Here is a 26,682-nt window from a genome sequence, read left to right on the forward strand (position 1 = left end):
GCATGACGGAAGTAGTAGTGTAGCCATAGCCTTATGCTACGTTCACAACAGCGGCAATCTCTCCGTCATACAGGTTTTTTTTTTTATCTTTCAGGTTATGATGGATTGCTTGGATTACATCGGATTCGTTGGACTCCATCGATGATCATCGTTTTTGTTTTTTTATAATAAAATAGTCAACGAGGGTTGTCTGAGGGCGTTTTTATTTCAGTAAAAAAAATTTCTCTCATGTCTCTTGATTTTTTTTTTTTTTAAATACTTTCTTACCCCCTTAGTAATGGCGACTGTCTGATAGACAGCATCCATTACTAAGGTGTGGCTTAGTGTTAGCTGGTGAATAGTCTAGCACTAACCCTCCAATTATTACTCCGGTACCCAACACCATCAGGGGTGCCGGGAAGAGCTGGGTATCGTCCAATACCCAGCTGTCTAAAGAGACTGCTGGGGATTGGGGTGGTCGCAGGCTGGTATTATAAGGCTGGGAAGGGCCAAAAACCATGGCTCTTGCCACCCTTGTAATGTCAGGCTGCTGCTGCTTGTTATATCTGGCTGGTTATGAAAAATTGGGGGGACCCTATGTCATTTTTTTTTCTTATTATGAAGCAACATAGAATCCCCCCAATATTTCTGAGCCAGACAGATATAACAAGCAGTATCCTGACATTACAAGGGTGGAAAGGGCATGGTTTTCGGCCCTTTCCAGCCTTATAATACCAGCCTGTTGTTTTCGGCCTTTTCCAGCCTAAGGGTCAGTGCACACTGAGTTTTTTGGTGCTCATTTTGAGTTCTATTGGGAGGCTTTTTTTGGAGGCTGATTTTGAGGCGGATTTAGCGTCAAAATAAGCACTGACCCTAATAATTCCAGCCTGCGACTGCCCCAATCCTCATCAGTCTCTATTAAACAGCCGGGTATTGGATGATAACCAATTCTTCTCAGCGTTATGTAGCGGGGTAATAATTGGAGGGTTAGTGCTAAAATATTCACCACTAATGCTAAGCCACACCTTAGTAATGGATGCCGTCTACCAGTCACCATTATTAAGGCGTAAGAAAGTATTTATAAAAACTCAAGACGTGAAAGAAATTTGTTTTTATTGAAATAGACAAATCGTTGACCATTTTATTAAAGAATTTAAAAAAAATAAAACAAAAATGATGATCATCGATGGAATCCAACATAATCCAATGGATCATCGTAACCTGAAAGAGAAAAAAACACAGCATAAGGGGCCATTCACATGGAGTAACGCCTCACGTGTATCAGAGGCGTACACGCCGGCGTTACGGCAGGGCTGCTGAGCACTTCCCATTCACTTCAATGGGAGCACTCATAACGCCGCCGTAACGGCGGTGCTACGAGCGCTCCCATTGAAGTGAATGGGAAGTGCTCGGCACGTACGCCTCTGATACACGTGAGGCGTTACTCCATGTGAATGACCCCTTATAAAGAAAAATTATACTCATGTTACGTGCTCACCCGTTCGAACTCCTGCACCATTCTCTTGCTGCATTGTACAGTGCAGGAGGCCTGTCTGCTTATGAGTACCTGCTCCTGGTCTCTTGTCATTGTGTTGTTATTGTTAGGGTGCATTCACACAGAGGAAAATACTGTTGAATTTGGTGTGGAATCTGCATTAGATTCAGCGCTAAAAAAAAGCCTCCCATTGACTTCAATGGGTTGCTTTGCAGAAAAAGGAACCCATTGAAGTCAATGGGAGGCTTTTTTTTCAGCGCTGAATCTGTCACAGATTCCACACCAAATTCAGCCATTTTCCACCGTGTGAATGCACCCTAAGGGGTGTTTGCATTGTGTTTGAAAGCTTATCTGCCAATCAAGCCTGAGACGGGTTCTGGGCTTCCTTAAATGTTTGCTGGATATTGTCTCTGACTTTGCTTTGTCCTTGCTCTTGTTTTGTATTTACTGATCTCTGCTTCTTGGCTTATTGACTACTCTTTTGGATTGTGATTTGGTACTGTTTTGCCTCTCTGGTTTGACCTCGGTTTACTGAGGTTTGCTCGGTTTGCTTCCCTTCTGCCTAGGGGAGTTGAGGCAAGTAGAAATTGGCTTCTATTCTGGTGCAGAATTCTGTCACATCTGAATGAGCTATGAAGGGACGCATAAGCTATAGATGAGTCCCTGTGTGATTGTTACTCCTGTCAATATTCACCATGATATTCACCATGCATACCCATATATAAAATAAAATATTTTTTTCTATTCAAAGACAGTAAACCAAGGCGCAGCTAAAAGTGATCAATTTAGTACAAATGACAATACAGTTCTGTTTTGCACACTGTATTGTGTGTGAAAATGCACTTTAAACGTGCATAATGGCAAAAACTGGATGGGCAATATTTAATATGGCAGTAGGGTGGGCCCCTGGAAATAATCCCACTGGTGGGCCCTAGGCACCCCAGTCCGACCCTGGGCAGGGGGCACACAGGGCGTAAACGCCGTGATTTGCCTGTGGCATTTTACAGTGGATGGGATACTAGAGAATCCCATGCCCACTTTGTGTATAAATATGTGCAGCAGACACGCAGTGATTTCCAAAACCATTGCGGTTTTGGAAAACTATTGACAAATATAAAAAAAAAATATCAAGTACGCCATTGACTACTAGAGTGCATCCTCTCAAAATGTTTGAAATACGTCCTTGGCAAGAAAAGGGTTCAAAGGCATATAACTACTGATGGCTTATCCTTAAATAGGCCATCAATCTTTCGGAATCCAAAACAGGGGGCTGGACAGTCAGCATAGAGCAAGGTCCAAGGTGCTTACTGTATATAATAGACTTTTCAACTCACCCGGTGGACATCGTCTGTCTACCAGCTCATTAGTATTCACTGATCTGTGATTATCACTTTAAAGTTTAGTTTATTAGGTGCCAGGCACGGATTGAACCCAGAACATCACACAATGTTCTGAGTGTACATTAATGAGAAATAAAATAAACTTTTTTGATTTTAGCAAATGGCTGCAATGAAACAAAAAGTGAACAATTTAAAGGGTTCTAAATACTTTCCATACCCACTGTAGTTCATTAGAGATGAGTGAGTAGTGAAATATTTGAAAATTCGATTTAAGTAGACCTCAATATTCGACTATTTGTTCGAATATCAAATCCCATTATAGTCTTTAGGAAAAACATGCTCGTTTCAGGAAAACCAAAATTCGACCAATTGGAGTCACCGAGTCCACAATGACACCTCAGGAAATGATGCCAGCACTTCTGGAATGCAACTAGGACAGCAGGGGAAGCATGCCTGGGAGGGGGGCATCTAACACACCCAAGTCCCAGGATTATTACTGCTGCTACTGATTTAGCCAGCCAATGACTGTATACGTTTTTTTTTCCAATGCCTATGTTGTTCTGCTTCTTTGCCACCTCCCCTGCATAGTTATTGGTGTAAAAAAAAAAAGCACCAGTGAAGGTGGGAGGGGAATCAAATTTTTACTTCATTTACCGCCTAGTCTTTGACAGAGTAGGAGTATTTCGAATACCTTAGTATTCGATCGAATACCTACTCCATCGAATACTGCTCGCTTATCTCTATAGTTTATGGGTTTTAATAGGACCAATCCTCAAAATATACATATTTAAAGAGGGCATACCCATGACAGTGACTGATGGATTTTTATATGATAACCTATCTGTGGATGAGTTGTAATTAGAGATGAGCGATTACTGTTCGGATCAGCCGATCCGAACAGCACACTCCATAGAAATGAATGGATGCACCTGGTACTTCCGCTTTGACCGCGGCCGGCCGCTTAACCCCCTGCGTGCCGGCTACGTTCATTCATTTCTATGCGAGCGTGCTGTTCGGATCGGCTGATCCGAACAGTACTCGCTCATCTCTAGTTGTAATACCTACGTAGTTCAGGAGCCAGGAGTGCTGCAGTCACTTTTTAATATTGATCATCTTTGATGGGTGAGTGTCATCCATTTTGCATTTGTTTTTAACAGACTGTTAAAAAAAGGGATAATTTCATTGCTTTTTTTTCCACTCAACACGCTGATGCATTTTAAATTCGGACGTCGATCCTTTTATTACATCTGTTGACAATGGACTCATTGATTTCTATTAGGTCTGTGTGTCAAATATAGAACATGTCCATTTTTTAACTGACCATTTTTCCTGTCTGTGAGAATTTACTCTCAATGATATTAAAGGGGCTCTATCATTGGGAAAAGTCATTTTTAGCTAATCACATCCTTACATAGCCTTTAGAAAGTCTATTCCAGACTTACCTTTTGTATGTAGATTGCCTCAGTGGTTTCTGAATAAGTCTGTTTTTATTCATATGCTAATGAGCTTCCAGCCAGCACAGGAAGTTCCCAGCAGCACTCGTCTCTGCTATTATCTCCTATGTGTGTGAAAACAGGAAGCTGAGTCATCAGCAGCAGCAGCCTCCCATAGGAAACAATAGCAAAGAGGTGCACGATACATCGTGCACCAGTCTAATTAGCATATGAGTAAAAACGGACTTATTCAGAAACCACTGAGGCAATCTACATACTAAAGGTAGGTGTGGAATAGCATTTCTAAAGGCTATGCAAGGATGTGATTAGTTAAAAATGACTTTTCCCAGTGATAGAGCCCCTTTAAAATGGCCATGTGACAGCTGTTAAAAAGACACTTGTTACGCTTCCGTTTTTCACTGTGGTGCGAATAAGCCCTATAACAAAACGGCCATAAGGATCTATGTATTTACATGGATTGAAATATATCTCTGATCTAGTTTAGAAATATTTTGGATGTTTTACAGTAAGTGTTGCCTTGGAGAATGACCTCATAATAAGCACACCCAGAAATGATTAAAAACCTGCATATTAGTCAAGGCCTTGTGTTCAATCTGTGAAATGGATAACCTGTCCATAAAATAGTCCTGCTCACATGTGGATTTTTTGCACAACATATAATGTTTCCTTTTCCATTTCCTGTCACAGCTTGCTCTTATGAGGGGAAGACTTACAATAACAAAGAGACATTTGCAGTCGGGTCCTGCACATCATGTGTCTGTCAGGTGAATAATGTCTTATTTATTTCTATATTTTGTTAATATTTTATCTACAATTACAGTATATACTATAAATGGTCACTTTATTAGAGACATCAGTTCTTTCATGAATGTAGATTCCATGTATGGAAATTAGACATGTAATCCTGGAATAAAGGTATATTTTTTGTGGATCAGCTGTAAGGGCCTTATACTCAGCCTGGTCAACTGGGTAGTTATTGGGCACAATCGTTGCTAGGGCTCGCCTTCCTGGTACTTGCCCTGTCTAATAGACCTGACGATTAGGTGACGTTCCTTGGTCAGTTGATTGCATTTTATTTTACATATAAGGCTGCGGCCACTCAGTGTTTCAGATGGACCACAACATCAGTCAGTGTTGGGGTGACCAGTACTCTCCCTAATGGGTCTGATGACTCTGGATCCAGCATCATGTACTACAGGGCCCCTTTCCAATATGTGCCTGCCCAGGGGAGGTCTATAAAAATAATAAATATTTTTACTCACCTCTCATGTCCCTTTGGTCACATTATTTTCAGGGGTACCATCATTTCTGTCCAGGCCTGTTTCATAAGTTTTATGTTTAAAAAAAATTCTGCAGAAGCATGGTTTAAAAGCAATGTCGGACTTTCATTTGTTCATTTTCATAGAATTTTTATTTATTATTACGTTTGTCAGATTCAAGTTATTTCTGTGACCATTGTGGGTTTTTCTTTCATTAAATGAGGGGTACCAACAATATTGTCCTTGTGTGTATTTTCCCTTAGTCCAGACATTCTCATTTTATGTACCAGCCTTGTAAGTGGTACAGTATCACACACCTCCAAGTTCCAGTCTGGAATTTACCTCCTCATAGATTAGCTCAACAGATTAGTTTGAATGGACTGATCCCTCATAGATCTATGCTGGTGCTGTGTTATAAGGTTATCATCATTGAGATACTCCAGGATAGAAGAAACCTCCTACTTAGAAAATCTTTAAACATTGTAGCCACAGTAGAGGTTACTCCACATGTACTCTGTACCAGCCCTGTCTGTGTGATCTGGAACTTTGGATTAATTTGGGGGTCTATTCCACAGTCTGAAATGGGGTCTGAATTGATTGTCAAGTCTGGTCTGTGGCAGTAATTTATTTAGTGGCCTACCTTCAATTTTTTTGTGGTGTAGTCTGGGGTCTTACTTTCTTTTAGGGCCTTGTCGGCACATTATATTGGGCACATATGGTGGCAGTATATCTCTTGAGGCACATTTGGCTGCACATTATATCTCTGGGACACAAGTTGACAGATTAAAAAATAAAAAGATAAAAACATACTGTTACTGTTGATTTCAATTAGGTTTTATGATAAAGGGGTTGTCCAAGGCTGGATATTGATTGATGGGTCAACAATATTAGATCATTGGTGGCCCAGTCAGTTGTTTGAAGCAGAGTATATAGAGTCAGTATCAGACTTATGCATTACATAGTGACTGTGCTGTACCATTGCAGCTCATTTCCCACTGACGTCTACAGAATGGATAACCTCTTTAATCTTAGTAAATCTGAAAGAACCAGTATCGCATGTGATGGATGTGTTTCATCTTAGATAGGAATGGGGGGTGCAATTTCAGGTTTTGACTCAGGCAGCAAATAGTATGGCACAGATTAGTATAGATTGGAGAGCTGGTAAGGTGTCTAACCAAGTTTTCGGCCAACAGTAATTCCACATAAACCTGGGGATTGGTGTGCAAATGCATTCAATGGAAAGAGGGAGACAAGCTGTTGCCAGATGACTCTAGGAGATATTTGCTGTATCTCTTGTAGGGACTATGAATCAGGTATCCTGAATTCCAACCTGTATATTCTTTTTTTCTGACATCTGACATTGGAGGAAACCTAGAGACCTCCAAATACACTACAAGGCTGGATGGCAGAAATATGCCAGTATCTCATGTTCTATGTCAGCACTGAGAAAGGTATGTGCTCATCATAGCTTTTATGTATTAATGTGGATATGGATTACATTGATCCACTGACAATCAGGGGTTAACAGATGTTATACTGTATGCTTCAGTTTGGATGGATAGGGGCCTATGAATTAATTTTTTGCCCGCTCTGTAAACCTGCTGCATACACTGACCATGTGCATAATATGTGATCTGAACATAGCTACTGATAGGTACTGAAGCTGTGGATAAAGTAGTAAGCAGCCCTGTATACTGACCACTCTTCACTAAACAAATCTCTCCCCATAGTTTATGAGCAAAGCTGGTGTCTGTGGAGTGCTCATGCCGTACTGTAAAGTCATATCCTTCTTTGATAAAATCTAAATGTTAGTTTCTATGTTTGTTTCTAACACTAGCAACTCTATTTTTTTTTGTCTGATGCAAAGACGACTACCATTCTGCAGAATACTTTTCTCCAGTACATCTGTTTCTTATAATGTTCTTGTATTATATGACGTTACATAAGGAGTGATATTTATTACTGCATCCCAGTTTGCAGATAGTCATCCCAAGATGTGTTATAGATCATTGTTATCTTAAGCTATGCAAGCACAATACCAATCCAAACATGATTTACAAGAGTTTATGATCTGTGAATGTTTGTTCTCCGTTATGTAACTTGGGTCTGAGTGGGCACCAGGGGCAAAAGCCCAAGAAGCAGTTACACAAGCAGACTGTCGGTATGTCTGTGGATTTTCTGTGAAAAGCGCTAATGGAAAAACCGTTACGAGTTGCCGCTGCGGTTTTTCCTACACTGCTTTTTTTGCGTTGGGGCTTTAGCCTAAAGGGGTTTTCCCTCAAATATTGATGCCCTATTCTTAGGATAACTTTATAGTGATGTATACATTTCTCTTATTGCTTTCCATTGGTGACAGTGATATTTTGAAAGTACTTTTATATGGAATAAGATTTTTGTTGTAGGAATAACTCTTTAAGGAAGGTACTTTACTTTTTAACTGAAGAAAAAGCCCTACATGCATTTAGATCAGAAAAATAAAAAGCATAATGGAAGCAAGCTGCTTCTGTCAAGTTTTCACATTGAGGTGAATGCAGACAGACACCCAACAGGGGGGGGGCTCTGTCTGCATCTGTCATTTATAGTCACAGGATTAGAGCAATGGACATTAACAACAGTAGTGTGAAACCACCCATAGGCTAGGTGTAACATCTCTGCCTGTTCTGGTCTCTGCGCCACCCTCTGCTCACATGCTGCGCCGCAGGACGCGTGTGCAGTTTGATAACTTGCTTAGAGTTTTTGGTTGCATTGTCTGAACACTGTCCTATGTCTTCACCTTGTTAATTGATTTTTCACCACACCTGTCTCCTTCACCTTCATTTCCCTCTGCTCCTCTAAAGTTAAGTTTCGTTTTCCCCTTTGATTGACAGCCTACCTTCCTATCAGGTTCAGGGGGGGTTCTTCCTCCCTATTTAGTCTTGGCTCACATTAACATTGTTCCTTGCTATTGCTTTGTGCGTGCTGGCTTTTTCTCTTGCTGTTTGTGTATTCTGATTCTTGACCTCTGGCTTTCCCTATTGACTACTCTTTTGGATATTGATTTTGACACTGCATTGTTCGACTGTTTCTGACCCCTGACTAGCTGACCTCCCTTTGTTGTTGTTGTTGTTGTCTTGTCTGCGTTTTTTGTGTCACGTATATAGGAAGGGATCATCTTCAAGTTGTCGCCTATCACTTAGGATAGGACCGGCAAGCAGGAAGGGACAGTGGGGGGTTTTCAGACCAGGGCTCACTGTCTCTTGTGTCCCTTCCTCCAGGGTTCAGCAGCTACTGGGGAATTGTTGTCCTTGCAATTCGCTAACACTATGTTTACACTTGCGCGGACCTGAACGATGGATATCCAAAGTTTTTATAATTCATGGAGGCTCCAATGTAAATGTGAACCTAGTCTAAGCTAATCACTATGAACTCAAGACTGAGACATTGAAGTAAATGACTAGAATGGTGTGTGCAGCTGCTGTATTTATGAACAAGACTAGCTATGAATGGGTTTGCAGCCTCTGAATATAAACAGTGTTCTCATTCCTTCTCTTCATTGACAGCAAACAGACATCTAGAAAATGATCGTAATGTATGCATACATGATGGCTCAGTGGTTAGCACCATGAAGTGCGGGGATCCTTTGGTTTTAATCCAACCAATGACAACTTTTTTGTATGTTCTCCGTGTGAGTTTCCACTGTGGGTACTCCAGTTTACTCCCACAATCCAAAAGATATACTGATAAGAATTTTAGCGTGTGAGCCCTACTGGGGGCACTGTCTCTGAAGACCGGCAACATTTGTTGCTGCTGTATAATAAAGAGAAAAAAATTGAAACACCATGGCTGAAATTAGTAATAGTTAGACAGTGTAAACTTAGTCTACAAATGTAACACATTTATATAAATATAAACACACATATATATATATATATATATATATATATATATATATATATATATATATATATATATAATTCTTCCCCATCCATTGCATTGGGAGGTTGAGTAGATAGGTAGCAAGTCAATTTAATTTTTATTCAATCTTGATGCAACAAAATTGGCCATGATGTGCTCAAGATATGCTACATTTGCTTACAATTGTACTGTGAGTTATTCATTAAATGTCATGTAAATGTTCTACATTATAGGGTGTGGGCTATGAGTTAGGAATTTTTCAGTTTTCCTCAATTAGATTGGGTAGAGATATTACCATTGCGCATCATGTGCTCTTTGTTAAACTCCTTCATTTTGTAGAATGACTGACTACATTTGGAAGATCTTATTCACTTTTGTGGAAGCAATATGTCTTTTCTTTCTTTATGATTATGAAGCACACCAGTTACACAATGTACACTATTTAGTTACTTATTTATTTATTTTTGTAGAATGGAGAAGTCACATGCAGCCAAAAGACTTGCCCACCGGTAGAGTGTATTAATCCAGTGACGCCCCCTGGTGAATGTTGTCCTCGTTGTATAAGAGGTGAGTAATATCAGATTTAAAGTTAAAAGGTTTTTTTAAATTTTTTTATAGTTTTAATAAGTAAACGTTCTGAGTCTTATAAGGTGGACCTGAACTGGGGACTTTGGTGTATGATGTTTTAATAGGGCATATAAACATGAGTTGTCTTTAGGAGACAACATTAAATAAACTCCTTTAAGGCCGGGGCCCCATGTGGTGTAAATGTGCAACCCCAGCAAAGTGGATGGGATTCTAGCTAATCTCATCCACATAACGCAAAGATACTCACAGCGGAAACCCCTGCGGACATTCTGTGAAAAGTGCTGTGAGAAAAATCTCAATGCGTTGCCGCTGCAGTTTTCCTACAGCACTTTTTGCTGCAGCACGTTATATGGGGCCTTAGCCTAACATGGCATTTTGAAAACTGTTTTTTTTTTTAACATTAGGCTGTTCTGATGGGCACCTGGATGGAGAAACCTGGAAGAAGGATTCATGTATTAGCTGTATTTGTCAGGTAACTTATAGAGTAAAGTTGTTTTTTGATAAAATATGTATTTTACTATTTGGTATGAATGATATTTACGGCTATGAACAAATAATTTTCATTAAACTGTCCAAATTCTGAGCATGTATCAAATAAACGTCTCCAAATATATGATATATACCTGTTTGCCATACTATTTACTCTATTATATGTGTTAATACATCACTTTGTATATCCCAACAATAGGGAGGATCTATTAAGTGCATCTCTGCCATATGTGACATGATAACTTGTGAACATCCTTTCACTCCACCTGGAAAGTGTTGCCCAGAATGCGTTAACTGCCAGTATCATGGACAGACTCTAAGGAATGGAGAAAGGTTCCAGCCAGATTTCTGTACAACCTGCACATGCAAGGTAAGTATGTTTGACCCCAAGATGTTATGTTTATATTTTCTTTATTTTAATCAATGGTGAAGCTTAGCCCGTAAAATGAATTACCCTTAAAGGTAACTATCCTTTCTGATAACGTTTCAGGGTAAGCTATTTCAGGGTATTCCATTTTCAGTTGTGAGTTAAAGACTATCTACTACCATGCCTCCATACAACAAAGGGGGAAAAAAAATGAAGATTCTGTCTTACCCAGCAGCACCATGGATGACATTATAGAGATGTGCAAAGCAGAATTGATGTACATAGAACACGTCTGTTTGTCTTTCATGTGCGGTCACTGTTCCTCCCTTTCATCTCTATACACTTCTATAGTAAACTGTTGTTTAATACCTCTGTTCACTGTTAGATTAGGATAAGTAGATGGATTCCTGATAAGTGGAGAAAAAAAGCATTTTTTCCTGATAACATAGGTTTCCAAGTTTCTTATTTTTGCTTGCGCTATTGATTTATGCAAAGTCTATGCAGGTGCGGGATTCTGCTGTAATGGACGAGGAGTACATGCAACACTGGTCCTATTCAAGTAATAGTAGCCACACCAGCCACATCCACTGCCTAGTGGTGCTTCCAAGAAATTGTCGAAGTGCTGCTATTAATTCAATGGGAGATCCCCGTCCACTGGCATCTCCTGGATGCTGCTGCAACAACTTATCTGCGCGGGGTCTGGATGTTCTCACAGATCACATCAGTATGAAAAAAAGATTTTGGGCCAGAAAAACCTATTAAGAATATTATATTATATTTATATTATATTGTATTGTATTGTATTGTATTGTATTGTATTTCTCTTATCTCTTCTCTTATATACAGTATATAAAAATTAGTTTCTGGTTGTCTGTTCTTTATGCACAACCAAACAACTGGACTGGCCTCAGCTCTCTAGGACGTACTGTTCCTGAGATAAAGTATTCCCAAAAAATTATCTGCAAGCCTTTCACTCATTTTCCAACTGCCATACACACGGTCACATGTCACTTATCAGCCAATAGAAGGTGACATGTGCTTAGTTTCCACATGCACACAGTTTTACTCCAGGTTTTCCTAAAAACCCAGCCATTGTTCTTCACTGCTGTAGGTCTGCTTTAAGCGGCCAAGACAATTTGGATGACACTGTTACACAAGTTCACATACACACAGCCTTACTTCAGGTTTCCATAACAACTGATCGCAGGTTTTTCACTGATATCCAAACTGAGATACACATGATCACATCACGCTTAAATGGACCAATGTAAACTCACAGGTTCTTCAGTCTTGACATACACAGAACTTTACACCAAGTTTTTTTTCCATAGCAACCAAGCTATTTATGACCTGTATTAGTCAATAGCACTTCGTAGGTCCTTAAATATTTAGTCATAGGATGTGTATCAGCCAATATAACTTCACAACACAGCCATACATAGACTGTACCTATACTGGACTGCCATACTGGATTTTAGCATTCTTATAAACTGAAACGTATTTAAATTACACACAAATGACATACAAAATAGACCAGTTCCAATTCTTATGGGGCCACTACACAAACAAAAAATGAAATATACCCATGCGAAGCCAGGTCCTTGTACTAGTTATATATAAATATGTATTTTAATAGGATGGAACAGTCCAGTGTGTGAGAGAGCGCTGCCCAGAACTAACCTGTATAAAGAAGTACACTCCACCTGGACAGTGCTGTGCAGTCTGCCAGCAAGGTGAGAATAAATCCATATAGTAATGGAGCTAACTTTTGTCATAAGCCATTTTATTTGGAAAACCCACTAGGGTTGACTTGCGACTCTGTTGCTTCCAGGGTGTGAATATGAAGGATTATCTTACAGAAATGGAGACTACTTTCTTTCACAGAGCAATCCTTGTGTAAACTGTTCCTGTTTGGTGAGTGACCAGCTCAAGCCTTGAGACTCCTATTACAGTAGATCATCATACTTGTCACTTGTTCTGATCTCCAGAATACAATACATGTACAGCTACAGCAAACTTTAATTCTACACTTAAAGTGTTATACCTGTAAAGAAGAAGTTACTTATGAGAAGGTAACTTGCTCATAGGTGGGGGTCTGAATTTTGATTCTTCCACAAATCAAAAGAACTGGGTGTTTTGCACCCCAGTTTGAATAGAGCAGCCAATACATGACACCGCTCCATTCATTTCAGTGGGAACTGCCAGAGATAGCTGAGCACAATACTTTGATAATTATCTTTCTCGATTCTCATTGAAATGAATGGAGTGGTGCCATGCAATTTTGACCTGTTGTTCCATTCACACTGGCATATAAAACAGCAAGGTTCTTGTGATCATTGGTAGTCCCAGTCATTCCTTCACCTACTTTTGGAAAAGGGGTCACTTCTGGTTACTGGAAGCAAATTTAAACTTGACTTTAGCCTTTGTTATGTTAAGTGTCGAGCATTAAACCTGTTTAGTTTTTAAGTGTCAAATGTGATGTTATAAAGGGAATGTGTCACAAGAAAATGACCTATTTTTTTAAACCAAGTTTTTTGTTAAACCTAATTTTTTTATTTTATGTTACTAGCTACATTTTAATAATAAAAAAGTAGAAAATCCTGTAAATTTCACTCTTGCTGCTAAGCCTAATAATAGCTTGGATTTGCCTATTATGTTGTGGTTTTCTTTGCAGCAGTAAACTCAGTTACTTTACTGACCATATTACAATAGAAGACAACACTTCTATAGATAACACCACTGGCCTATCATTGTATCTACTTCTGGCAATATACTGTAAATGGAATACTTCATATATAATCCACATAATGGCATACAGCATATATATAGCTCTATGAAATGATATTAGTCTTATATAAAAGATCAATAGAAACAAATAGTCCCCCATAAAGAAACCATAACCTAACACAGGTATTTCTAGAAACTATGAATAATATCTTCCAATGCTGTGTAAGTAATCTCTGATATTTTCTTCTTCCTTTAATACTTTCTTTTGCAGAATAATTTGGTGCGCTGTTTGCCTGTGCAATGCCCAGTAGCTACTTGCAGGAATCCATTACCAACAGTAGGCCAGTGCTGTCCTACCTGCCCAGGTAAGTCTTCAATAAGAATAAATGGTTGGGAATGGCAAGCATGAATAGCTTTAACAACAAATGATGAATAACGCTAGATATACAGACATATTCAATGACCGCATTAACAGCATTGGGCAAACAATGGCAGGTGTTGTGGAGAGGAGGATTGGGCTGTCTGATATCAACATTCCTGATCATAATGTTCTCAAGGAGGTGTGCTGTCTGTACTGGGAGTAAGCAGAATGTATGACAGCAAGCAGAGATCTAGAAAACTGTGAAGAATTGATACAGAAAGGATATTGGAAAATTGTACAACTTTTTATTATACAAACATTTATCTCTCAGTATTGGTCTGAAGGTAGACACCGCCAAGAATACCTGTGATGAAATAAGCTATGTATAATCACTATATATATATATATATATATATATATATATATATATATATATATATATATATATATATTGTATACACATACACACACACACGTTTAGTGAATGTTTTGTTTATGTTTGTATGTATACCAAGTAGGAGGGGGGTCAATGGGGAAATGCTACTGTTTCATGACATCTGGTCTAGCACTAGAGAGAGGAAGGGGTTTACTGACCCTGAGAGGAAGGCGGGTGCCCCTGGGCTGACCTTCAGAGTCAGAAGAGACTCATTAGCGGTGTATTCACTGTAATGTTGGGGTCCAAATTAGTAATTTCCAAACTAAGGTCATTTGTTGGAGGTTTCTACTGTTCTGGCAGTTGGGAAAGAGGAATTTGTTTCTTCAAGTTGTAAAGATGTGCATCTCTTCTGGCTTGTTTTGCCGCCACGTCATCACACTCGTCATCACCTGGCAGAGGTGACTGCGCATATCCATTTGGCCATTTTCCTGTAGCTTCTTACATGAGCATCTGTTCGGCCACAGGAAAACGGTTGAAGGAACATGCATAGTTGGCTCTGTGGGCTGTTGACTCGTGTGACGACTTGGCAGTGGAACAAGACAGAGGTGTTGCTGGAGAGTCTTCAGAAAGCACAGGGAGCGTCCCCTGTTCTGTTCGAAGACTCATTTACATAAGGAAGAAATACGGAATTTCTCAGAATAGCAAAGGTAGGAGAAGAATAACCTTTCTAAAGGCTATTCTGACGTGATATTTGTAGAAAAAGGGAGTCTAATGATAGAATCCCTTTAAAGGTTCTAATGGTATTTCATTGTAACATTCATGGCTTTATTCTAGAAATAGATTGCCAGCAGCTGAAGTGGCTATATGTGACCACCCATATATTAGATAAAAAGAAGGGATCAATAGACCATAGTGTCTGTCCCTCTCACCGCAGGTTGACACAGTAACAAACACCGAAGAGGTCTATGGCCCATGAAGACTTTCCTCAAGACGGCAGTGACATCACCAACATGTTGTTCCCTTTATTCCTCCTAGTGTGTGACTTTCATGGGAATCCCTTGTTGCCTGGCCAGAATATTACCACCACTGATGGTTGCCAACACTGCGTGTGTCAGGTCAGTATTCAGAGTCCTTAGCTCACACAGTTCAGTTTTGGCATAGGCCTAACATGCATTTGTATGAAGATTATGCATTTATTCCATCACTTTAATACTCAGTCTTATCTATTTTGATCATTAATTATAATATAAAATATTTGTATAATATTTATAATACTTGTAAATGCTATCAGTGACCCATAAGATCCTTGTGTATGGGTACTCACCTATTGTAAGATAAAATCAGCGAAATAATTCATTTAGATTCCCATGTCCATGAGAATGCTGCCTTGCTTGGTTCTACTAGGTGTGATGCCCTTTACACAAGATGGTGTGGAAATAGATGCAGTAATGGAAAAATCCTTCCAGGAAAGCTCTAGCGCAGGGGTAGGGAACCTTCGGCTCTCCAGCTGTTCCAAAACTACAACTCCCAGTATGCATACTTGCTCTGCTGTTCTTGGAATTCCCATGGAAGTGATTGGAGCATGTTGGGAGTTGTAGTTTCACAGCAGCTGGGGAGCTGAAGGTTCTCTACCCCTGCTCTCGCGCAAGCTCCTTTAAATCTCTGTTACCTAGAGCAGTCCCAGTACACACTCACCTGCTCCTACTGCCCATTCATTGTAAGCACTAATCAAGCGTATTACACCCGCACACTCCATTATGAGAGTAATTTCGGTAAAGTTTCACTCTTCATTCCTTTTATGTCTCTCTTGTGCATGTAATACCTGTTTCTTTGAGGGGAATGTAAATAATGATTCCAGGTTCCATCTTACACCCCCTTGGTATATAAATCCAAGAAGAGGGCGTTCACATTAAGTGTTTTATTGGACCATTTTGCTTTTAAATATGTGTGTGTATCAATATTTGTATTGTGTATCGCTTTATCTATTTGAGAAAGGGGTCTGCCTACCCCGAAACACGTCATTTACTGCTAATAAATATCTAGATTTACTTATTAAAAAAAATATATGTATCTGCCTTTTAATACAAAGGGACATTTGGGTAACATAAATTTAAAGGGGTTTGCGCCAGAGCCTTCCTGAAAGGATTCTTGCATCACTACCTCACATCTCTATTTCTTTTATTTGTATTGGTCCAGATTAGTTGTGGTCTCCCCTGTCATGTTTATCTAGTAGACAAAGTGGATTATATTTTATACTCCTCCTCTATATGTTTTGTTTTGTGCTTGTTTATGTTGTGTTATTTTTCATTATAGTCTGATTTTATTAATTTTTATATATTTTTATTATGGTGTGCAATCCTTTTTTTTTTTTGTCAGTGTATAGCTTTCTGTATGGAGGGTATTGTTATATAGTGGTCAAGGTATTTGTAGGTCGTACCCTTGCCTGCTACTCCCTGAGACCACCCACTTGACAGTACAGAGTCTAATTATGATTATCAGGCACCAAAATTAACTGCAGCGATTTCTTGAGAAAGGTGTGGAAGAGAAAAAAATTCCAGCTGTTACATGATACAAAGAACTGTAATGGTTATTTGTGCCCTTCCTCTTCAGGATGGCGAAGTGAAGTGCACTGATGCTGTACGGTGTACACAAACCTGTACTCATGGAGTGAAAAGAGGTTCATGCTGTCCAGATTGCTCAGCATGTGATCTTCAAGGTGATATTATACCAAGTGGAGTCACTTTTAAAGGCAATGGTGATCCATGTGAAAGCTGTGTGTGCAAGGTAGTTTTCACCTCTATGTCTACATGTATTACAATTCTGTGATGTCCAGTTTATATTCACCCACGGTTTTATGCTCATTTTATTGTAACACACAAAACACTGTCTTCTTTTCACTGTGTATATTTTTACTCTGTACAATATTGACTTTCTTCTACAGAATGGTAATGTTAATTGTATACGAGTATCTTGTCCCAAGTTGACTTGTACCCTACAAGAAGAGGTCCCTGGTGAATGTTGCAAGAGGTGTCAAGGTAACTAGTGCTGCATTGCCATGTATTTTGGGAACAAAAGTAACTTTTCTTTTACTATGCTTTCATGTTATTAGCGAAAGGACACTGAATAGCTGTAGACAATGGAGACAGTGTTGCTTATCAGAACACTCATGTTGTTGGTGGGTGGATAGTTTGGGGAAGGTAGCTTGGTAGCAGCAACGGTGTGGACCCAACCAGTCAAAGACAGGGACATAATGTCTGGTGCAAACAGGTTTATTTGGAAAAAACGCTAAATAAATACATCTTCATTTGAGGTGCAGAATAAGCAAAATAAAATATAGCCTTAACTTCAGGCAAAAATGTCAAACAAAACCCTGCTCATCCGAGCACTAAACAAACATTAAAAACTAACTGTACATGTGGCTTCCTACCAACCACACTAACAAACAAAATAGCACAGTACGGCCTCACCAGACTCTCAGTGTTTCAGGACAGACCCAGGCACCTCCTCTCACTCCCAGGATCTGCCCTGAAGTGCAGACTCTGCAGCCTTTTATGGTCCAGTAACGAGGCCTATCCAAGACTTGTACTAAATCACACATATGTCAGAAACCTGGAGGAGATATACTGGGACTCAGCACCCTGCCTGTCTTCTTCTCACAATAGATAAGAGGTGAGGTTAGTTAAACCAAAGCAAAACTTTTAAACTAATAAAACAGGATTGTTCAGCTCTCATGGCATGTCTTTTTTAGTACATACTTGGATTTCCAATAATGTAATGTGTAATAATGTGGCGCAAATTCACAAATAAATTGACAACTGGGTGGAACCATTTGGTGTTATGTCCTTACACTTTCTGATACTATGCAATCTTTTGGGCTGGGGTATGGTAACTCCCAGGAGACAAATCATTTCTAGGAATTAAAGATAAATGGCACATCTGAGAGTTATGTGAATCTATGCCTCTGAATTGCTAAGTCAGGGAGAGTATTTAGTAAAACATACAAGTCAAGAGAGCTGGCAAGTAGGGAGAGACAGAGGAAAACTCTGCAGACTTTCTGTGAAAAATACTGCTGAAAAAAATGTGATGCGTTTCTGCTGTGGTCTTTTCTGCAGCGTATTTTGGCAGCGATTTGCTGTGTGGGACCTTAACCTAAAGTAAAAATAGGCAGTCAAAGAGTTAATAATAAAACAGATATCATCACTGCAATGGTAACTTCTAGATATCTCTCCTAATTTGAACCTTTTCTTAAATCTCGTGTTAACTGAACTCTGAATCTCATCCACCCCTTCTATCTGTAGGCTGCATTGATGGAACAATAATACGCCGACATGAAGAGGAATGGAGACCACATGGAGAGCCGTGTCATAGTTGCCGTTGTGTGGTACAACACATAAATACTTCAGACAGCTGTGAAATCTGCTCCTACTTATTCCTTTTCACACATACATTTCTTCTGCCTGCCCATTGTTTTGCTTCTTGATTTATTCATTTCATGGCATATTAACCATAACCATAACATTAATTTCTAAAAAGCAGTGCTAATTTATGACCCACTGACGCTTTCTATTCTCTCAATGTAGGAGGGCAAAGTTCAATGTAGAAAACGTCATTGTGCCTCTCTGTGTAGAAATCCTGCTCCAGCAAAGCCAGGAACCTGCTGTCCTGTCTGTGATGGTATGTCACTGGTCAGATAGATCCCTGTGACTTTATGGGTTACGGATTTTTTTTTGTGTAATACAATGGGATCATAAAAATGTCCTCTGGATTTCCTCAAACTGTAGCAAAAATGTAAAGGGTTTTTCAGACCTCCCCAGAATTTTTTATACTGATGATGTTTCCACAGTATAGGCCATTAATGTATGATTGGTGGGGGTCCGATACCAAGACCTCTGGTGTTGTGGGTGGGGTCAGAAGCAGGCAGAAGTAGCTGCTCCTATTCATGTAATAGGTGTAAGTTGAAGCCCTGTTTACTGGATAGTGTTTTTTTCTGGGGTACCACAGTTCTGAGTCTATTACTTAAAGGGGTTGTCCAGGTACAGCTGCTCGAGGGGTCTTGTTCCCACAGAAGTCGTCACCACATGTAACCGTTGAAGCCAATTAGCTTCCTAAGGAAAGGACATGGGACATGACAGGTGACGTATGCCAGTGACATACTACACTGTGCACTACTGACCAAACCGTGGTGAGAAACACCAGAGAACTGGGGACAGTTAATTTTTTATATTTTTTTTTTTTTGCTTTTTTCAACTTCTCTGGCCTTATTGCCAAAAACAATTCATCCTGGACACCCCCTTTAAATAGAAGCAGAGCTACTTCCAGCCCTGCCCACAACAGTATTTTCCAGCAGCCATATCAGCTTATCAGTGCGGGATCTGTACATTGGGACCCACCGATCAAATACTTAAGGCGTATCCTGTGGAACAGTCATCACTGTTAGAGCACAGAAAAACTCTTTGAGGCTGGAGCCCAACGTGGCAGAAAAACTGTGGCATTCTAGCGAAATCCATCTACACATTGTAGAAAAATATGCACAGCGGAAATGCTGCTAGTTTTAAAACTGATGTGGTTTTGGAAATTGCAGTATATCAATTATACTTACGGAAACACCGGCAGTTTCTCTATAGTATAATTGAAGCAGAAAGTACTTTGCAGACTTTCTGTAAAAAGTACTGCGGTAAAAACCATGATACGCTTCAGCCATGGTTCTTCCTATGGTGCTGTTTTGCTGCTGCTGCCATGTGGGGCCTTAGCCTAAGGTTGAAGCCTCACATTGCGGAAATACTGCTTTTTTTGTTGCAGAAAGCCAAGAATGGCTATAATAGGAATGGGAAATATATGGCAAGTACTTCTACTTCTACCTTCTTCTCAACCCACTCCTGGAATTGGCTCAAAAAACCACTGCAAAATCTGCAACAGGAAAGCTACGTTTCTGTAACATGGGGCCTCAGCCTAAGGCCCCACATTGCGGAAAATCTGCTTTTATTGTTGCAGATTTTGCAGTGGTTTTTTGAACCAAAGCCAGGAGTTCTGAATTTAGTAGAAGGAAGAAGTATAAGTTCTTTCTATATATGTTCCAATTATGTTCAAGCCACGCTTGGATTTAGCTAAAACAAATGCTGCAAAATCTGAAACAAAAAAGCAGCTTTTCTGCAACTTGGTGCATTAGCTTAAAGGGAGTTTGTGCATATAGTTCAATAAGGAATGTTCTGGTAACAGTCAGATAACTAAGGTTCACCGATATAAAATACTTTTTTCTGCCTACTGATCATTACCTCTGTTGTCGAGTTATTAGCTATTATGTTAATGAGCTGTTTGGTGCAATTGCCGTCTTTACACCAAAGAGGTATTTTTCCAGCACCCAGTTCCTCTGACTATCCCTTCCTCCCTTCTGTCATTGACACGTACACTACGTGGCTCCTTTTCCCTACCACCAGGTCAGGAGAGGAGTTACAGAAACAGCTAAATGCAGTGGATCTACACTGTTTCCCAACTCCCAGTAAGATACATAGTAATTACAGAAGTGGCATAGAACAACCAGCTATTCTACTTCCATAACACTGGGAGTTTTGTAACTGCCTTTTACCACTATGGGAGTTCTGGAAACTCAGCAATGGTGGACATTGTGTTAGTAGTTTCTTTTCTTTTCTCAGGTTGTTCATATAATGGGCGAACCTATCAGAATGGGCAAACAGTGAGAAGCTCTGACTCTTGTACACGGTGTGTCTGTGAGGTAGGGTTTTCTCTTTATTTACACACAGCTTAGAATATCTTTTACTCATTTATTACATATATTCCTTTTAGTGTCTCATTTAGATATATATTATCTACAGCAACTTCTTATGTTTTCTTACACCTATGGTTTTGCAGAATGGAAATGTTCAGTGCAGTCCAATACCATGTAGCCCTACACTGTGTAGAAACCCTGTGCGAAAACCAGGAGAATGTTGTTCAAGGTACCTTATAAATTATTACCTTTATAGGGGAATGGTTCTGATGTTCAGTTAAAGAACATGTGCTGGTTGATGTATTGACTTTGTCATGTAGATGTTTGATTGGCGTATGTGTGTGTGTATAAATATATACAGTCCTATGAAAAAGTTTGGGCACCCCTATTAATCTTAATCATTTTTAGTTCTAAATATTTTGGTGTTTATAACAGCCATTTCAGTTTGATATATCTAATAACTGATGGACACAGTAATATTTCAGGATTGAAATGAGGTTTATTGTACTAACAGAAAATGTGCAATATGCATTAAACCAAAATTTGACCGGTGCAAAAGTATGGGCACCTCAACAGAAAAGTGACATTAATATTTAGTAGATCCTCCTTTTGCAAAGATAACAGCCTCTAGTCGCTTCCTGTAGCTTTTAATCAGTTCCTGGATCCTGGATAAAGGTATTTTGGACAAACAATTCAAGTTCAGTTAAGTTAGATGGTCGCTGAGCATGGACAGCCCGCTTCAAATCATCCCACAGATGTTCAATGATATTCCGGTCTGGGGACTGGGATGGCCATTCCAGAACATTGTAATTGTTCCTCTGCATGAATGCCTGAGGATTTAGAGCGGTGTTTTGGATCATTGTCTTGCTGAAATATCCATCCCCGGCGTAACTTCAACTTCGTCACTGATTCTTGAACATTATTCTCAAGAATCTGCTGATACTGAGTGGAATCCATGCGACTCTCAACTTTAACAAGATTCCCGATGCCGGCATTGGCCACACAGCCCCAAAGCATGATGGAACCTCCACCAAATTTTACAGTGGGTAGCATGTGTTTTTCTTGGAATGCTGTTTCTTTTTGGACGCCATGCATAACGCCTTTTTTTATAACCAAACAACTCAATTTTTGTTTCCAAAATGAAGCTGCCTTGTCCAAATGTGCTTTTTCATACCTCAGGCAACTCTATTTGTGGCGTACGTGCAGAAACGGCTTCTTTCTCATCACTCTCCCATACAGCTTCTATTTGTGCAAAGTGCGCTGTATAGTTGACCGATGCACAGTGACACCATCTGCAGCAAGATGATGCTGCAGCTCTTTGGAGGTGGTCTGTGGATTGTCCTTGACTGTTCTCACCATTCTTCTTCTCTGCCTTTCTGATATTTTTCTTGGCCTGCCACTTCTGGGCTTAACAAGAACTGTCCCTGTGGTCTTCCATTTCCTTACTATGTTCCTCACAGTGGAAACTGACAGGTTAAATCTCTGAGACAACTTTTTGTATCCTTCCCCTGAACAACTATGTTGAACAATCTTTGTTTTCAGATCATTTGAGAGTTGTTTTGAGTAGCCCATGATGCCACTCTTCAGAGGAGATTCAAATAGGAGATCAACTTGCAATTGGCCACCTTAAATACCTTTTCTTATGATTGGATACATCTGGCTATGAAGTTCAAAGCTCACTGAGGTTACAAAACCAATTTTGTGCTTCAGTAAGTCAGTAAAAAGTAGTTAGGGGAATTCAAATCAATAAAATGATAAGGGTGCCCATACTTTTGCACTGGTCAAATTTTGGTTTAATGCATATTGCACATTTTCTGTTAGTACAATAAACCTCATTTCAATCCTGAAATATTACTGTGTCCATCAGTTATTAGATATATCAAACTGAAATGGCTGTTGCAAGCACCAAAATATTTAGAACAAAAAATGATTAAGATTAATAGGGGTGCCCAAACTTTTTCATAGGACTGTATATATATATATATATATATATATATATATATATATTACACATTTTTGACACTTTCTAGGCTGTTCCTGACAAGAGAGCCTGTCTTAACATGAAAGGGGTATTAGAGGAAATGAGACATGGCTCAAGAAACATTATTGTGTTCTACAATTCTTGCAGAAAGTGTGATACATTTGTAGCATATTTAGACTGCTAGTCTACAATATTAAGGAGCATGAGTAAATCTTCCCCACTGTGTTTTTCATCTATGCATGTTATAGATACTAGAATTTGAGGCAGAAACATACACGTACCTATGTTCTCAGTAGAAATTGTTGTTATGGATCATCATTTCTGTTTACATTCAGGTATATTCACACTTAGCAGAATTAGCGCAGACAGACTGAAAAGTGTATTGCATCATTTGAATGGGGCAGCCTCTGCCATGTATGCATGGATTTCTCCAGCACTGTTCACATTATTGTCCCCAGAAATATTTGCAGTAAATCTACCACATGTGAATATTCCCTATTCTAAATCTGACCATTGCTGTCTTCTCGTATTAGGTGTGAGGGGTGTGAGTTTGATTCGCGCTCATACGCAGAAGGTGACGTTTTTACAGCTTCCCATGACCCCTGCCTCAGCTGCACTTGTTCTGTGAGTTGGTATAGTCTTTCAACATTAGTATTAGATTGAGATTTATAATAGTATTGTGCTCAAGAACAATTTCTGATTCTTGTCTTTGTCTTACTAAGGCTGGAGAGGTGTCCTGTGACCATCTAGACAGACAATGCCCTCCAGCACAGTGTAGTCACCCTGGTAAAGTCAGTGGACAATGTTGCCCAAGTTGTCAAGGTAAAAATAAAATAAAAATATATATAAATAATGTTAAAAAATCTATCCTATCTATCTATCTATCTATCTATCTATCTATCTATCTATCTATCTATCTATCTAATCTATCTGGTCATGAGCACAAATTTACTGATGAATCAAATGGTTGTAGTAAGAATTAGTATGGGAATGTAATATAGTAAAATACAGCATAACAATGTTTATTTTCCATAGTGTGTGACTTTGAGCGAAGAATATATTCTGATGGACAGACATTCCAACCCCCAGGACAAGGACCCTGTCTAAAATGCACGTGTACAGTGAGTATAAGTACATTTGAGTCTGTCATGCTTTTCCTTCCTACATATTGTACTGTATACAGCTAGTTTGTGGAATCTAGGAGGTAAGTTGCATGACTTTAAATGTAGATTGTGAGCCCCATATAGAGCTCACAATGTACATTTTCCCCTATCAGTATGTCTTTTTTTAAATATGGGATGGAAATCCATGCAAACACGGGGAGAACATACAAACTCCTTGCAGATGTTTTTGGCGGTTTTTTTGCCCTTGGCGGGATTTGAACACCAGGACTCCAGCGCTTCAAGGCTGCAGTGCTAGCCACTGAGCCACCGTGTGGCCCCCACATACACCTAATTCTATAAGAAAGTATCAGTAGTTAAAATGATTCTTAGCAAATGCTACGTACAGTACATTCTACTAAGTGTTTTCCTGGATTTCTCTTGTATACTGCACATGTACATCACTATGTTTGAGTTGGTCAGCAGGGAAATCTGAATCAAACTAATCTCTTGTAGGACTGTGTCTACACTTTTCCAAAGATGCCTTTCTTACTTCGCATTGCTCTTCCATTTTCATGAAAATCAGGATTTTATTTTTATGCAGTTTAGCTGAAAAGATCTTTAGGGACTTTACGTCTCCTCCTAGGGCTTCACTCTCTGCTGTAAATAATCACCCCTAACCTCTGCACAGTACCTCCCCAAATGCTTAAGTGATATCTCCCACTTTGTCACAATTTATCTATAGCAGAGAACAAAGTTTCAGCAGAAGAAGAAATGCCCATAAAGTCGCTTTTCAGCTAATTTGTATAGGAATAAAATCCTGATTTTGTTGAAAGTAGAGCTGCAAAGCAGAATAAGAAAGACATCTTTGGAAAGTGTAGAAGCCACCCTAGAAGGTACTGTTTGATAACAATTTTCCTGCTGATATAGACTCCCTTTAATTCCTGGTTCATCTGTAGCAGAAATGTATCTCTAGAAGAGTTTTATACTCTTTTATACTTTCCTAGCCTTGATACAGTAGAAATTGAACACAAGTAGCTGTATTTTAAGTGGTTTTGTGCTTGCTATGTCATAGTTGTAAAAGTGTACAGAACACTAATAAAAAATATGTTTTTGAAATTGCTATGGAATTTGCTGGTCACATGTGCATGTAAGCTCTAAAAAGCTATTGCTTCCTGGTACAGAGATCAAACAACACCCGCCGTCATCGGCCTGGCTTAACTTCTCAGTATGACTGAAAAATATGACGGAATGAAAATAACCAGAGATTATACCTTTTTTGATATGTAGATACCATAGCAATGTGTGTTCAATCAGTGGTTAGTCCATGAATGAATTGCTCATCCATCAACATTCCTCAATATTTGCTGTACAATAAGAGTTAATGTATTAAAGTTTCGCAACCTAGGACCACTCACCATAAAATATAGTGACTAGAGTGAGAACTTTACTAATGCTGTGTCTAAAGTGTATGCCAGTACTGTTGTAGCCTTCAAGAAATGGCAGCAATGCTCAAATCAGGTATAACTTGAAGCTCCTGGGCCCAAATCCAAAATTTTGTAATGGGCCCCTACCTACCCTGTGCCATTTAGAATAGCGGTATATTTTATGTGGGATATAAGATAAGATAAGATAAGATAAGATAATCCTTTAATAGTCCCACAATGGGGAAATTTCAGTGATACAGTTTCATGGATGGTACAGTAGTATATAACAAGAGAGAAACACCTACAAGCTCATGGCAGATAGAGAAATCCTAGGAATCAGAGCAACTAAAAAAAGAAAGAAACACAGACACACTGCAGGATCATTTAGTTCTCTGTGTGGAGTGATGTTAATAATACAGCCCGACCGTGGTTGGAGGACATGAGGAGGGGGGTCACAGCATGTAGATATAACAGGCAAAAATCGTTTTTTGCAGCGGTGGGGGAAATATGCAGCTATCATGATAACATGTGGCAGTTCCTTTGGTAGGTGGTGAGATCTCCTGCTCACAGCTGATAGTTCGGTATCTTGCATCAGCACTATTGTCCATTAACCACAAAAAATGCCCCAAATGTCCTTCATCACAAGCCCTCCTCTTCCTTTCTTCTTACCACTGTGTTCTACTGCCCAGAGAGGTCTGAAGCCATCCAGGTAGTCAGGGAGCTGCTTTCTTGCCAAGCTTCCATAACTTCTGGGGGTAGGTGGGTGATGGTAGGTTCCCAGGCTGTAACAGAGTCCCACATGTCCACAGTAATGGAAAGAAATACCAGTCAGCTGTAGCATCTTCACACATCAGCCATAGATGCCGAAAATCATCTCCTTGAAAGAAGTAGTCCACAGCTGGTTTCTCTGCAGCTTTGTCTGCCACATGGTAAGCATGTTGTCCTTAGCTCGCGGGGGATGGTAATCAGCACATGTCCCACAGGAAATCCAGCACATCAGATCTTGAGGATAAAAATACTCCACAGGGTCTTCCATTCGATTTATAGTTGCTAATTCATAGTGCTAGTTTACTTAGTTACAGGATTCTTGAAGATACAGACAAAAAGAGTGAAAAGGAAAG

The 26,682-nt window shown here is 39.5% G+C and overlaps 1 protein-coding gene across 2 annotated transcripts in view; it reads left to right on the top strand.

The window, feature by feature from the left end:
- The window catches only part of KCP (kielin cysteine rich BMP regulator), an 82,285-nt gene that overhangs the window by 20,182 nt on the left and 35,421 nt on the right, over window positions 1-26,682 (top strand). Inside the window, exons 6-22 of one of the 2 annotated variants that reach the window (XM_075273882.1) lie at window positions 4,956-5,032; window positions 9,892-9,988; window positions 10,414-10,481; window positions 10,698-10,868; window positions 12,502-12,598; window positions 12,697-12,779; window positions 13,864-13,957; window positions 15,365-15,444; window positions 16,940-17,113; window positions 17,271-17,364; window positions 18,628-18,710; window positions 18,910-19,003; window positions 20,980-21,059; window positions 21,197-21,282; window positions 23,568-23,658; window positions 23,757-23,856; window positions 24,070-24,155. In XM_075273882.1, the coding sequence (XP_075129983.1) occupies window positions 4,956-5,032; window positions 9,892-9,988; window positions 10,414-10,481; window positions 10,698-10,868; window positions 12,502-12,598; window positions 12,697-12,779; window positions 13,864-13,957; window positions 15,365-15,444; window positions 16,940-17,113; window positions 17,271-17,364; window positions 18,628-18,710; window positions 18,910-19,003; window positions 20,980-21,059; window positions 21,197-21,282; window positions 23,568-23,658; window positions 23,757-23,856; window positions 24,070-24,155 (1,655 nt within the window). Of the gene's footprint in view, window positions 1-4,955; window positions 5,033-6,939; window positions 6,979-9,891; window positions 9,989-10,413; window positions 10,482-10,697; window positions 10,869-12,501; window positions 12,599-12,696; window positions 12,780-13,863; window positions 13,958-15,364; window positions 15,445-16,939; window positions 17,114-17,270; window positions 17,365-18,627; window positions 18,711-18,909; window positions 19,004-20,979; window positions 21,060-21,196; window positions 21,283-23,567; window positions 23,659-23,756; window positions 23,857-24,069; window positions 24,156-26,682 lie in introns of those variants that run through there. The other variant, XM_075273883.1, reaches the window with a different exon arrangement.

Source organism: Leptodactylus fuscus, chromosome 5 (genome assembly GCF_031893055.1).
Source record: "Leptodactylus fuscus isolate aLepFus1 chromosome 5, aLepFus1.hap2, whole genome shotgun sequence".
Taxonomy (NCBI): Eukaryota; Metazoa; Chordata; class Amphibia; order Anura; family Leptodactylidae; genus Leptodactylus; species Leptodactylus fuscus.